Source organism: Nicotiana tomentosiformis, chromosome 3, assembly GCF_000390325.3.
Source record: "Nicotiana tomentosiformis chromosome 3, ASM39032v3, whole genome shotgun sequence".
Lineage (NCBI taxonomy): Eukaryota > Viridiplantae > Streptophyta > Magnoliopsida > Solanales > Solanaceae > Nicotiana > Nicotiana tomentosiformis.
In genome coordinates this window covers 55975625-55990731 of record NC_090814.1, presented here as the reverse complement: position 1 = coordinate 55990731, position 15107 = coordinate 55975625, and the positions used below count along the sequence as shown (strand labels likewise).

The 15107-nt window shown below is 37.9% G+C and overlaps 1 protein-coding gene across 1 annotated transcript; it reads left to right on the top strand.

Moving 5' to 3' along the window:
* The first annotated feature begins 11626 nt into the window (after positions 1-11626).
* Positions 11627-14666, top strand: LOC104095867 (7-deoxyloganetic acid glucosyltransferase-like). Its single transcript, XM_070196986.1, has 2 exons — positions 11627-12267; positions 13563-14666. Exons 1-2 carry the CDS (start codon positions 11757-11759, stop codon positions 14522-14524), a joined length of 1473 nt encoding a protein of 490 aa, XP_070053087.1. The 5' UTR covers positions 11627-11756; the 3' UTR covers positions 14525-14666.
* Positions 14667-15107: the final 441 nt, after the last annotated feature.

Genomic DNA, 15107 nt, shown 5'->3' with positions numbered 1-15107 from the left:
ATACAGAATACTGAGTCATGAACTCACCCATAGGTGGAACAACAAATAGGGGAACTCGCCCCGATAAGTAGAACCGAATCAAATATGAATAGTGTCCCTTTGTAACAAATCAAAAGCATACTTGTATGACATCATTTGGCGCAATGACCTCAAGCCTACTATATGAAACACATCAACGGACTGGACCTTCCCCTCTTGGGCGCCCTCTACTCGCCTGAATACTCCGCTGTGACATGCCTGTTCGGAGTCTAGGACAATCTCTCACCCTGTGGCTGGTATCTCCACACTCGAAGCAACCTCTCTGCTGATGTGGTTGTGGGAACTGTGCGGTACGGGTACTCGGAGACCCATGAGCACCTGAAGCACTGTGCGAAGCCTGAAGTGCAAACTGAACTGCTGACCCACAAAACCTTTACCATGTCGTACCCTGCCTCCAAAATAAGGACTAGTAGATCTCTCCGGTCTACGAGGCCTCCTCACTTCCTTGTCCTCTCTCTCCTGATCTCGCATGTACTCTCTCTCGTGGCCTCTCTTATCTCCTCTCTACTGGTCCCACATGCCCTCTACTCGGCGAGCGATCCCTACCACCTGCTGAAACGAAACATCTGACTCTAACTCCCGAGTCATGCTGAACCGAATATCATGTATTAGTCCCTCAATGAATCTACGTACACGCTCTCTAACTGTGGCGACCAAAGCAGGTGCATGCCTGGCCAAATCACTGAATCTCACGGCATATCTGACACTGACATAGTGCCCTGGTGTAGTTGTTCAAACTCCGCGCGCCATGCATCTCGAAGGGACTGAGGTACAAACTCTCTCAGGAACATCTCTGAAAACTGAACCCATGTAAGTGAAGCTAACTCAGCTGGGCTACCCAACTCATATGCCCGCCACCACTGGTAAGCCTCTCCCTGAGCTGGAACGTAGTAAAAGCAATCCCGCTTGTCTCCACAATACCCATAGTATGAAGAATGCGGTGACACTCCTCTAGAAAACCTTGTGCACTCTCTGAAGCCAAACCACTAAATATAGGAGGGTCATATTTCTTGAACCTTGCAAGTCTAAGCTACTCTTCCCCAGATGTTGCTGCCCTGACCACGGGCTGAACTGGCACCACAGGCTGTGTCGCCATGACACCTGGAACCTGACCAACATGAACTCGCTGCTCTAGGGTATGGGCGGCGGGAGTCTGGGCTACTCCCCCGGTCTGTGAAATAGCTGGTGCAACCGGAATCTACCCCGCCAGAGCCAATGTACCAATCATGCTCAGGAACTGTGCTAAGGTCTCCTAAAGTCCGAGGGTAACAATAGGCGCCTCCGGTACCTGCTCCCTAACTAGAACTACTGGCAGCTCCTCATCTGCTACTCTGGTAGGTGCTCTAGCTGCGGCACGTACTCCTCGTCGACCTCTGCCTCTGCCCCTAGCGATACCTGCTCCGGGAGCAGCGTCGTCGATAACTGCAGCTCGTGTCCTCACCATCAGTGAGAGAATGGAATGATAAAAGTTCAAACTCCGAGATCAATAAGCTCACACGATAGGAATGAAAGAAGTGCAATTGTCCTAATAGTTCTGTAGCCTCTCGAAGATAAGTACAAACGTCTCCTTACCGATCCGCAAAACTCTACTGAACTCGCTTATGACTCGTAGCACCTATGAACCTAGAGCTCTGATACCAACTTGTCATGACCCAATTTTCCCTCCGTTGGGTATCGTGATGGCACCTAGTCTTAGGGACTAGGTAAGCCAAACAATAATTAAAACAACAACATTATTTAAATAGAATCTCTTAAAATTTACAAAATCGGTAGTACAAGTCATAAGCTCTACAGAGTGTTTGCTAGGAAACTTCTAAATACAACTGTCTAGAAATAAGAATAAATAGTGCAAAACGAAAACTGGAAGGTGACTCCGAAGCCTGCGAACGCAGCAACAGGTTTACCTTGAGTCTCCATAGCAACAGTCCACACATCTAGCTAATGAACAAGTACCTAAATCTATACAAAAATGTGCAGAAGAGTAGCATGAGCACACCACAGCGGTGCCCAGTAAGTATCAAGACTAACCTCGGTAGAATAGTGACGAGGAACAGTCAATACACCCACTGGTCTAATAAACTAAACATATATAAGTACATGAATAACAGAAGTATGATGTCTACATAAAGACTATGCAATATGGCTCACAATATAGTAATGGCATTAAAGCAAGAAACAACAAGTATCAGCGGAATATCATGAAAATGACGCAGACAAAGTGAATGAAACACAACCTAAATCCGGAATCATGAATACAGCAAGGACAAGTAATAACTCAGTAATTACAACCACTTTTACATCAGGTTTTAGTCAACAACTCCACGAGGTATCGAACCTCAGACAATTTTCAACTCACGGGTCTCAATACCTAAACCCTAACACTTGGCATCTTGTGCCCTCATAACACCTCATAACCATACTAACAACTCGCGTGCCAATAGAGCCATTCTCACATAGAAGGCAAGTAAACAAGGGTGAGCATCTATGCTCAACAATATCAAGAACACCTCTTATCTAATAAGAGTGCTTAACTACGTGTATGCTTGTGCAAGTGTCCTAACATAGTCCATACCAGCAAATAAGCATAAGGAAGAAGAAGAACGGACATCACATAGATTATTTTCTCACATCTTTCACAAGATAAAGCTCACACAGGTACGCATACTACTACAAAAATATCAACAACAAAAATGCCCCTAGGCCATAAGTCATCACAAATCAATCCCTGACACAGCTCACCTTGTCTCGCCACATGTGCAATAGTGACATAAATACCCGCCTTATCTTGCCACATGTGTATAATAATATTCCCACCTTGTCTCGCCACATACACAAACCACATATATATACATATCCCGCCTTGTCACGCCGCATGTGCAAATATCAATGGTAACAATAGCACGACAGAAACCTCGTGCAACCCTATAATAACAACCGCATGGCAGAAACCTCGTGCATCACCACAATAAGTACAACAGCAATAATGACAATAATACAAAGTACGACAAGTAAATCAACTCAAGAACTTTAATTCACAAAGAAATGGTAGAACCAATTCACAAGGAATAACCATAGTAAAGAATGCTAGGCGTAAATAGAACAGCTCAACAAAGGGAAAACTAATGTGTAGCAACGATCCCACAATATACACTTCAACAACAGGGAAGCTATCACGAATCAAATAATGCCAAATAAAACAAGTCGACTAAGATATAGGATATCTAAACTTCTTTTAAGGTTAAGGAAATTAAGAAGGATATTCAACAACTCAATTAAAGATAAGCCGCGAAAAATAATCATAATCTCAATTAAGACTGAACAATTTTAGGATGAAATAATATAAATTCCAAATAAAGATAAGCAGTTATGAAAAGATAGCATGGCTATAAAGAGATAGCAGTTTCAATTAAAGCACATATGAATCAAGTAACAATAATAGTGGATCATGAAGCAATTGATTCTTATTAAGCAGGTAGATGTGAATCCAGTAATTAAGATATATAATCATAACAAGAATAACTGTATATTCAATGAATACAAGGACCTAAGAACCCTAAAAGGCCAACTTTCCACAAATAAGTCCGTGCACGCACTCGTCATTTCGTGTACACGGACTACAACCAACATAGAAGACTCAAATCCTAAGGGGAAGTCCCCCACACAAGGTTAGGCAAGATACTTACCTCGAACCAAGCTCAATCAGTCTGTAAGAATCCCCTTTCCTCGATTATCAGACTCCGAATGGCCCAAATCTAGCCAAACGCAAATTGCATATCATGAATACAACCACAATAGACTCATCTAATTAATTAAATCAATATTTTAACAAAATTTCTGAAATCCACCCTAAAAAGTCGAGCCGGGCCCACATCTCGAAATCGGGTAAAAGTCACAAAATATTTAGAACACCCATTCACTCACGAGTCTAACAATACTAAAATCATCAAATTCCGATACCATTTCGTCCCTCAAATCGTGATTTTTCATTTTGAAAGTTTTCTTCAAAATCCACTCTTTTCCTCAACTCAAAAAATAAATTAAATGATAAAAATAAAGATAGAATCATGGAAATAAATAAATTATAGTTGAAGAACACTTACCCAATCGATTTTCTTGAAAAACCCATAAGAAAGCTCCCAAAACCGAATTCTAAAACTCAAAATATGAAGAAAATGGCTAAACCCTCGACTTAATGTTTCTGCCAGGACTTCCGCATCTGCGGACTAGGAGACGCACCTGCACACTCGCATTTGCGAGAAAGAGTCCGCATCTGCGAACTCAGCTGGCCAGGCCTGGAACCGCATCTGCGGATTTACAACCGCACCAGCGGCACCGCAGAAGCGAAAGGGGGGAACGCAGAAGCGAGCTTCTTCGCAGATGCGATCGAGGGACCGCATAAGCGGCCTTCGCACCTACGTGCAAACTTCCGCAGAAGCGAGCAAGCTCCCAGGCCTCAAGGATCACAGAAGCGACCAGACTCACGCAGAAGCGGAGCCGCACCTGCGCTCCAAGCATCGCAGGTGTGAAAACACCAGAACCAGGCCTGTTCAAAACCATGAAAAACATCTGAAACTCGTACGAAACACACCCGAGGCCCCCGGGACCTCGTCCAAGCATACCAACAAGTTCCATACCCTAATACGGACTCGCTCGAGGTTTCAAATCACACCAAACAACGTTGAACTTATGAATTGCACCATGAATCGAACTTATAAATTTTCAAATCTTTCAACTTCTAAAACCCGTGCCGAAACCTATCAAATCAAACCGGAATGAGATCAAATTTTGCAGGCAAGTCCCAAATAATATAACGGAGTTGTTCCGACTCTCGGAATTGTATTCCGACCCCGATATCAAAAATTTCACTTCTAGTCCAAATCTCCAAAAATTCGACTTTCGCCATTTCAAGCCTAAATCAGCTACAGACCTCGGATTTATAGTCCGGACACACTTTTAAGTCTAAAATTACCCAACGGAGCTAATGGAACCGACGGAACTCCATTCCGGAGTCGTCTTCACATAATTCCGACTACGATCAAAATCCTAAGACTTAAGCTTCCGTTTTAGGGACTAAGTGTCCCAAATCACTCTGAATCATCCGGTAACTGAATTGAACCACGCACATAAGTCAATATACATAATATGAAGCTGTTCAGGGTCTTATGCCGCCGAATGAGACTTAAGTTCCCAAAACGACCGGCCGGGTCGTTACAATTATCGTGCATGTGGAGGGGGGAAATGCGCACATGAGCACGCTAAAATTGATAGTCGAGAGCCTTGAACATGTGTGGACGTGTACGATGAGTCTTGAGTGCAAACCTGAGCGCGCACACATTACAGTCCCTCTGCCATAGGTGTGTGGCAGCACACGATCTGAACTGATAGCGCACCTCACTTCGCTCCCAGGTAAGTTTCTCCCCCATTTTATTATCTAGCCGATTTTCTCTTCTTTTTATTTCAAAAAACACCCAAAATATATCACCCTCAACCCTAAACCCACTACTCCATATCATCCCAATCCTAACCAAACTCCCCCTCTTTTCAAATCTCCTTTCTAAATCTTCGCCATCTTTCACCTTTTTATAAACCCTTTCTTTTTTGCCACTGGTCAAGGCTTTGCGCCATCATTACTGACTCTCAGGTATGGTTACTCTTCTTCTTGTCATTTTATTTTTGAAGTACATATTTCAATTAGGGATTGTGGAAGTTTGTGTGTATGTCTTGGTGTGTGATGCCCTTGAATTGGTTGTTATTGTAGTAAATTTAGGGTTATTAACATAATTATGATGGACAAGGGAAATTATGCATGATATATGTTTGAATTAATATCGTAATGGAGTTTGTGTGTGTTTTGATGTGTGTTATCACCAATAATTGGTCACCGGAGAAACGTTTCCCTTGAGTTCGAGTGTTGAACTTGTATTAAAGGAGATTTGTAATGACAATGGAATTGGTAACATGTGAAGGATATTTAGAATGCATATTTGATGATACTATATGGGGTGAAGCCTGAGTAGAACCATTTGTGAATAAGCGTGTGTGCAATCACTAATGTCTATTTGGATGGTTGTAGGTGTGAAATGGACACTTAAAAGAAAAGGAAGACCCCGAGTATTTCTACTAGGAAGAAAGCGGGCACGTCAACATCAAAGGGTGTGGGTACTTCCAGAACAAGCACCACTGCACCCCCTCAACCATATGATCAAAATAAGTTTGTCTCTTGGGATGCTCAAAAGAATTTCCATAGCAAGGTGGATAAGAAGCCCGTTCCAGAGCGAGGAATTGGCATAGTTTCCCTCATCAATGAGTATCCTAAAGTGCACAGTGAATTAGTCCACCGGAGGTTGGAGATGTTCTTTGAAAAATCAGATAAAGCTAATCTATCTGTAGTTAGGGAATTCTATGTGAATTGCCCTGAGCACGAGGATTATGTTTGTACTATGAGGAAGAAAAGGTAGACTTTTCACGGGAAGCCATCCAACGGGTATACAACTTGCCGGAGTACGTTGACCATGTATTTGAAGATAACCTCTTCGTGATGCATAACAGAGAACTATATCCGCGGGCGGCATTCTTCGAGACTATCTATGTACTAAGGAAGGAAGTGTGGTTGATCTAGGATCACAAATTCCACTCTAATTCACTAACCACTAAAGGAAAGTGTTGGTTGCACATCATCAACAATCGATTGATGCCTTCACAGAACAATACAGAGGTAAATGGTCCCAGGGCAACTCTAAAATAGTGTTTGATTAATGAACATGATTTTGATGCGGCCAAGGCTATTTGGGAAGAGATGGAAATTCATTCACCATTGTAGTGGTATGGTTTCTTCTTTCCGTTGTAAGTCAACACTTTTGTGCCGTGAGGCATAAGTTCCAGAAAATAAGGCAGCAAATGGGAAGGTAAAGCCTGAGAAGAAATTTCGAGCTGATAAAGTAATCATTAGGAAGGAGGCTGTCATTGTTGAGGAGGTTGAGAGTGAGGATTATGACGGATATGTTGAGGACAAGGAGGTGCACATGGAGGATGTTGGTTCTAGTGAACCGCACGAGCAATTTACGAGCGCATCGCCAGGTAATTCATAGGAGGCGCGAATGTCTGTGTTGGAACAGGAGATGGCTGGAATGCGAACTTTTATAGATGGACTGAGTACTCGAGTGGAGTCACTTGTGGGAAAAACTGAAACATTTGAGCGAAAGATCATGGCATGGTTGCATGCACTTGGCTTGGCTTATCACATAGACCCCGACATAATCTCAGACACAGATTGACCCACTTAGGGGACTTTCCTTCACCTTTATATTTTAATTTTGTGTCATGGGGACATGACATTATTTAAATATGGGGCGGGGGATGTAAATAGTTATTTTTCAATTAACGTTTTTTAAATAACCCAAAATAGATAACTTCTTGACTTGTACTCCCATGTGTTTCTTGTTTGCTTCTTTACCATGGTCGTAATATTTTGAACCAACTACTTTCTAAAATAGATTTTTCTTTGTTTTGGATAAGTTTTGGAAATATTGCCCGAGGTCGGCAGAATTGACTGAGCCTAACCTGTAGGATGCATGCTCATTTCCTCATGAGTCGGAGAGACCATTGGTAATTGCAGTCTGAGTCGAGTGCCAATCTGGAATACTAGGTGTGGTGAGATGAATGTTTGTTTAGTAATCATGCCCTACAAAGCATTTGGCTTAGTTGTGACTCAAGGCAAAATCATAGATAATAATTGAGTTTGAAAATAATCGTAGGCCCTCTTTGTTAGCCATTCTTTGCTATTTTGGGCCTCTAAAGATATGATGAGTTATTCTTAGTTAGCCTAGTTGACCCTAAATTCCACTTTCCTTGGCAACCATATTACGACCTTGACCCTTGGTTTGAATCAACCATCTCTTTGAACTGTAACCATCCCTAAGCACTTGAGTGTAGGGATGTGGCTTGGTTTTGAGTGGAACCATGAAAAAGTGGGAAAACGTGCATCATCTTGAATGTATGTGACGCCCATGAGCAGGGAATTGTAAAACGTGTTGTAAAAAAAGGTAAAAAAATTTCATATTCTCGTTATGTGTACAGTGAACATAAGAGAACACTCCCCTGCTGATAGGCACTCCCTGTTATGTTGTTCTTAAATAAATGGGAACTGAGTGCTAGTTTTGAAATGGGAGTTTGGGGCAATTTTCACGTTGAATGTGTAGGTCATGTACGAAGTTATAGGTATTAAAGTGCTTAGGGAGGTGTAGCTATTCTTATCCAGATTGTATCCTACCCGTCTCACTACTTACATTTCAACCAAATGCAAAGTCCTACATGATCTGGATGAAACTGTTCCTACATCAGTGGAGAGAACACGATAGCCAAATGTATGGTAGGCATGATTCACTTCTTTTGTGAGTGTGAGCGATTGTTGCATTATTTCCCTATGCTTTTCTTCGTAAATAGTGTGTGAATAAGGGCCTTTTCCTTCTTGTGAGGTGTATCGAGGATTGGTGATGATTTGACCTTGGTTACAATGGGATGGCATAACCGGGGTTAAAGTTGAATGTGATCATAGGGTGGTATCTAGTTGATTCTTGTTGGCCACCTTTCTAAGGAGGCTACATTGTTAAAAGCAGTTAATTTCTGGATTTGCTCAGGATGAGTAAAAGTTAAGTATGGGGGTATTTGATGAGCTTAATATCACTTGACATTTTAGGCCCTTTTTATCTATAATCAAGTTGAATTAATAGATAATTTGCTTGAATAATGGCTTAATTTTTTTTTTTTTTGGTGCAGGTGTAAATGATATTGATATGGGACAAATAACGGACAATCCCGGAGGAAAAAGAGCGTAAGAAGAAGAATAAATAGTTGCACGGCCACGCAACTGAAGCCCAAAACATGAAAATGAGGTAAGAGACATGGAGCATGAGCGCGCCCAAGTTTTCAGGTGCAAGGCATCTCATGTCCGCCATCGGGAAACTTAATTCAAGCCTATTTTGGTAATTCTTGGGCATTTCCCTTGACCTATATAAAGCTTAAGCTCGTCCCAAATGAGGTATCTTGGAATTTTAGGCAACCTTTGGAGTGAAGAAGGTAAAGAAATAACGAAGACTTGGAACCCTTGATCCAAATTATTCAGTTCAAAAATTTATTTGAGTACGTGGGTTGTAATGTCTTCTTGTTCTCTTAATACTCTTATGACGAATAATTTCTCTATTATGGAGTAGTTTGTCCTAGGGTTATTGACAGATATTGTGACTTCACTGTTATTCAAAGATTTCATTTGACTTCCATTAGTGCTTGAATTTGTTGAATGAGTTTCAACTTGATTTGGAAGTTGTTTGTGATTCTACTTTAATCGAAAGAGAAGTTTAATTGAGAATATCATTGTGTTATCTTATTTGGGTGAATTTCACGACTCTCATAGGTAATTAAAAGAGCTTGTAGAGTTATCAATTAACCCAATCATTAAACGTATTCTTGCAGATGTTTATAGCAATTGTCATTAGGTTATTTAACGGAATTCCCATTCATTCGAAAGAAGAATTTGAATCCTAAATATAATTTAATCAGCTGTTGAAATCGAAAGAGTAAACAGAACATAGTAATTAAACTTGGAACAGAGTTATATCCCTAATAATAATTGTGCACATATCTTGTCAATGCCCTTATTTCTCTCACTGATATTCAATTGTTGCAACCTAATTCTCCACTTTCCCATAATCATTCGTAATTGATAATCTTAGTTGTTACTCTTAGTTCTTTAATAATTCAAAAGTAAAGATTTATTTTCCTGAATAGTGTTAAGCTAAAAATTTATTCAAACATTATTTAAATCAATCCATGTGGAGACGATTTAATAACTATATTATCTATGATTAGCGAGCATTAATTTTGTACATCGATTTTGTGCTCGTCAATATATTTAGGGTACCATGGATAAGAACTTATATTATTCTGATTCCCCTAATTTTTTTATCCATGCTTATTCAGATAGTGATTGGATTGTTTGTCTTGATACTAGAAGGTCTGTGATTTGGTTTTATATGTTCTTAGGTGGCAGTCTTATTAGTTAGAAGTACAAGAAGCAACTAGTTGTTTCTTTATCCTTTGTTGAGGTTGAATGTATGGTTCTTAGTAAAGTGGTTACTGAATTGACATGGCTTTTTGCTTAGCAGATTTTGGCTCATGTAGCAAGTACCCAGTATTCCAGGAGAGAACAAAGCATATTGAGGTTGATTGCTATTTCATTCGGACTAAGCTCAATGATGGTTGAATTCAACTATCACATGTTTCAACTTCCAAGCAGCTAGTAGATGTGCTTGCTAAACCTCTACTTGGTTAGAGTACTCTTCATCACCAATTTATAGGCAAGTTGAAGATGGTGTTCACCTCCGATTTGTAAAAGGTGTCGAGCTTTTGGATTACATGACAACCATGCCGTGACAAAAACTTGTGGTTGTATTGGTTGATATATTTATGTTGGGCCTTTTTGTATTTGGGCCACTTTTATTATGTACATATGTTTCAAATAGTCTTTTATTCATTTTTACCATATTTTACGACCAAACTATAAATATAGGAACTTAGATAAGATGGACCGTCAGATTATTTTACACAATTCTCTTTTTCTGTATAGCCGATACACTCTTTTTCATGGTTGAAAATTCTAATAATATTTCTTTGATTTCTGCTCGATTCACTTTGTTGTCAAATGGATATGGTGGAGAGTGGTTGGGACGGGAGATGAGGAAGGAGAAAGAGAAAAAAATTTAAAAAGCAAAACTATGGCTTTTCTCGCGGTCAAATATGGTAAATACACGTACATTGCCATGTTAATGAAATATGTGAGTTTTGGTTGTCATTTATGCTATATTTTCTAAATTTTTAATCTTTTAAGAATTTATTATAAAATCTACCTCTATTTATAATAATTTAAATTGTATATTACCTCCATTAAATATATGTTTATAAGGTTCTCACCATTTTTATTCTCAATTGTGTAAATATATTATTTTTAAATTTTAATTGTTATTAATTATATTATTGATACGAGCAAACTTATTTTATTTTATCTTTATTTCTTATATTATTTTTATTATTTAATGTCATTAAGTGATGCTTGATTGTAATTTGTATTTTTATTTTCAAAATGAGATTTACTTATTATAGTAGGTAAGTTCATAATATAGATTTTAAAAAAGAAAAAAAATCATGATATTAAAAAAGTTATAAAAAATGAGAGATAAATATTGATAATATAAAGGATAAAATAGGTATTTAAAATGGCAGTTGAGAAATGACGAGGAGAATGTTTATTATTCTAACATGAGAGAAATTTTGATTTTGAAATTAAAGTTGGGAGGTGTTACTAATTTTTATTCATTGAAAAATATAAGGGAAGATCTTTCATGTCATTTATAATGTTGAAATTAAGAAAGTACTATTTTTAAATTTTTTTATGCGTAAAAGATAGATAGTAAATTTCACATACCTAAAAATAAAAAAAGAAAATTAAGTTTGCAAAAACCCAAAAAAAACCAATTGAGATGAAAGAGAAGTGTCATTATTGAATTGAACCACAAACAAGGTACAAATCATAGGCTCAGTATCTTTGACAAATGTTTGTGTGGTCATTCTTAAAATCTTAACCCCTGCCAAAGCTTATTATAAGCGATCAATCTTATCTCCCATTCTCCACAAGGAGCAGAGAGACAACTCAGAACTGTTCAACAATGGACCATCCCTCTCCTCACGTGCTCCTCTTCCCTCTTCCAATACAAAGCCCTATCAATTCTATGCTTCAACTTGCCGAGCTCTTCTGTCTCGCCGGTTTGCAGGTCACTTTCCTCAACACCAACCATAATCAGAAACTTCTCCTCCGTCACACCAACGTGGAATCAAGATTCCGGCAGTATCCCCGGTTCCGTTTCCGGACCATTTCTGACGGCCTACCGGAGGAAAATCCCCGATCGTCGGTACAGTTTGGAGAGCTTATTAGCTCTTTGCAAGCTGTAGCGGAGCCTTTCCTCAGAGAAATATTGCTCAGTAGTAGTAGTAATAGTAATGGAGTTACAGAGCCGCCGGTGACGTGTGTTATACCAGATGGGTTGTTTTATTATGCAGTGGATATTGGTAATGAGATAGGAGTTCCAGTTATCCCTTTCGACACTATTAGTCCTTGTTGCCTTTGGGTTTATCTCTGTATTCCGAAACTCATTCAAGCAGGAGAGATTCCTTTCAAAGGTACTCTTCCTTTTCTTTTTATACCCGTTTCAATTCACGTGAAACTATTTTCTTTTTAGTGCGTGTTTATTTTTTTCTTATTTGAAAATAATTTATATTTATGTAATAATTTATAATCACACAAAATATATATACTTCATTTTATACCACAAATTTAAAAATCTTTTTTTTCTTCTTAAATTCCGTGCTCAGTCAAATAGGTTCAATAAATTGAAAAAAGGAGTATAAAATTGATTATACATCGACAAGTGGTATTTCTTTGACTTCCATTCTTTATCCACTCGTCTCTTTATTGTGAATTTGTTCTAAAATAAATAATATTTTTTTAAATTTAAAAATAATCTAGCTTTAAAATATTCAAATTACACAAATATCATGATCCCACAAAATTTTTAGCCCTTAAACTTTATACCACAAATTTTAAAATTCTTTTATTTTTAAACTTGAATCAAATTATCTCATCAAATTTGAATAATAATATAATATTGATAGAAGTTGAGTTGTGTTGAGTACACTTTACGTGTGAACATAAAATAAACTTAAAAATAAAATTTTAGCATATCACTGTTTCGCACTCCTATCTTCCATTTTATGTCTCTGTTGATCAAATTACCTAAAAACAATTATATTAATTCGGATATGAAATTTTCAGATTTTTTGGGAAATTTATTTCATATTTTTAAAAGCTATTATAAGTTAAAATATGTAACAATTTTATATATTAAAAAGATTCATTGTGAAATAAACCTATTTGACTTTTCGAATAATAAGTAAAGTGGAACCAGAGGAAGTATCTGCTTCTATGTTCAATATAAGGAAATGCTATTTGTGACTAAAACGAAATTCTTACTGGATAATATCTTATGTGATACAATTACTAAAATAAAATTTCATCTTCGTTGCCGGCATTGAGACGTTAATTTCTATCCTAGGTATTTTAATAATTTTTCGAATATTTTAAGATTACTTGTCTTGGTCAAAGTTAAATACTACTACTGTAATATGTATTCAAGTTTCAAGAATAGATAAGGTCAATGTTTATCATTTTATTGACTGAGTTTGCCCTTTAGCCCTCGGCCAATTCTGTTCCTTCTACTGCCAGGAACTCTTTTCCATAATAAAACGCTAGGATTCTTCTAGTACCAATAGTTTCTTCCAAGTAGAAAATATCTACGTAAAAGACAAAATACTTTCCCTTTATTTATTTTGGATGAGCGTGTATTTTAAATTCTCTTGTGATTTATGGCAACATATAACACAGCTAAACAAGCCAAAAATTTATCTTTCTTGTCAAGGAAATGATTTGGACGTATTGTTCGAAAATATAGCTGGCATGCAAGGCCTTCTACGCCGTCGTGATTTTCCATTCTATGGTCTAAATGATTATGCGACTGACCCCTATTGCCAAATGGTACTGAAAGAAGTGGAGAGTATCCCTCGATCCAATGGACTCATATTAAACACATTTGAAGATTTAGACGGCCCATTGCTCTCCCTCATTCGCTCTCATTGTCAACAAACTTATGCTATTGGGCCATTACACTTGCATCTTAAGACTAAACTTGCTGAAAAAAGGATGCCAATATCAGCCTCTTCAAATAGTTTGTGGGAAGAAGACCACCGTTCAATTCAATGGCTCGATGCGCAGCCCATCGAATCAGTAATCTATGTAAGTTTTGGAAGTATGGCAACTTTGTCAAAGGAGGAAATCTTGGAGTTTTGGCATGAGTTAGTAAATAGTGGAATCAGATTTTTGTGGGTCATGAGGTCCAACTTGTTAAGGGGAGAAGAATCGAACCACCAATTTGTGAAGGAGCTTGCCGAGGGATGCATAGAAAGAGCCTACATAGTGAGTTGGGCTCCACAAGAAAAGGTATTGGCCCACTCTGCTATTGGTGGGTTTTTAACTCATAGTGGATGGAACTCGACTATGGAAAGTATTGTTCAAGGAAAGCCCATGATCTGTTGGGCTGTTTATGTGGACCAACGAGTCACAAGTAGATTTGTGGGTGAGGTGTGGAAAATTGGGGTGGACATGAAGGACATTTGTGATAGATACATTATAGAGAAGATGGTGAAAGATTTAATGGTAACAAATAGGGATGAGTTTAAGAAATCAGCTGAGAAATTATCTAATTTGGCAAAAGAAAGTGTTGGAGATGGAGGTTCATCGTACAATGCTCTTCAATGTCTCGTCGATGACGTTAAAAAGTTAGGCAGCAAAGGGAAGGATATCAAATCTAATTGCATTGGATAAAAAGGGTAAAGCTTAGCATCATTATTTTGTACACAAGGGCAACTGATATAAATATTCCAATGTTCAACTAAAAGAATAGATATTTTCTTCTTCTTTTATTGGATACAAGTTATTTACCCGTAAAACAATACAGTTGAATTTATATGTGATTATTGTTAAATGAATTTAAGGAAAAAAAATATTTTGTCTAGATATAAAAGTCTATCATTAAAGATAAAATAAGTAAAATATAAGTTTAAAGTTAAATTCTTTTTAAATATATATATAATTTTTTTGAAACGGACTAATAAAAAAATGCGTAACATAAATTGAAACAAAAGAGTATACAAACAGACGATAGGTATATTTAAATTGGTACGGAGTGATCTAGCGGAATAGCGTGTGAGCTGATTAGTTTTGCCCATTTCATTTAGACGAGTGGGAATTGTACTGACTACTAGTATGCTGCCAGTCCTAAAGCCCACTTTTTATTACGCCCTCCTTTTCACGGGGAACTTCACAGGTAGCCACTAATTAAGGATTATTTATTCTTTAGCCATTATTTAAAATATATTTACTCTTTAACTTATGCTTAATAAATTTT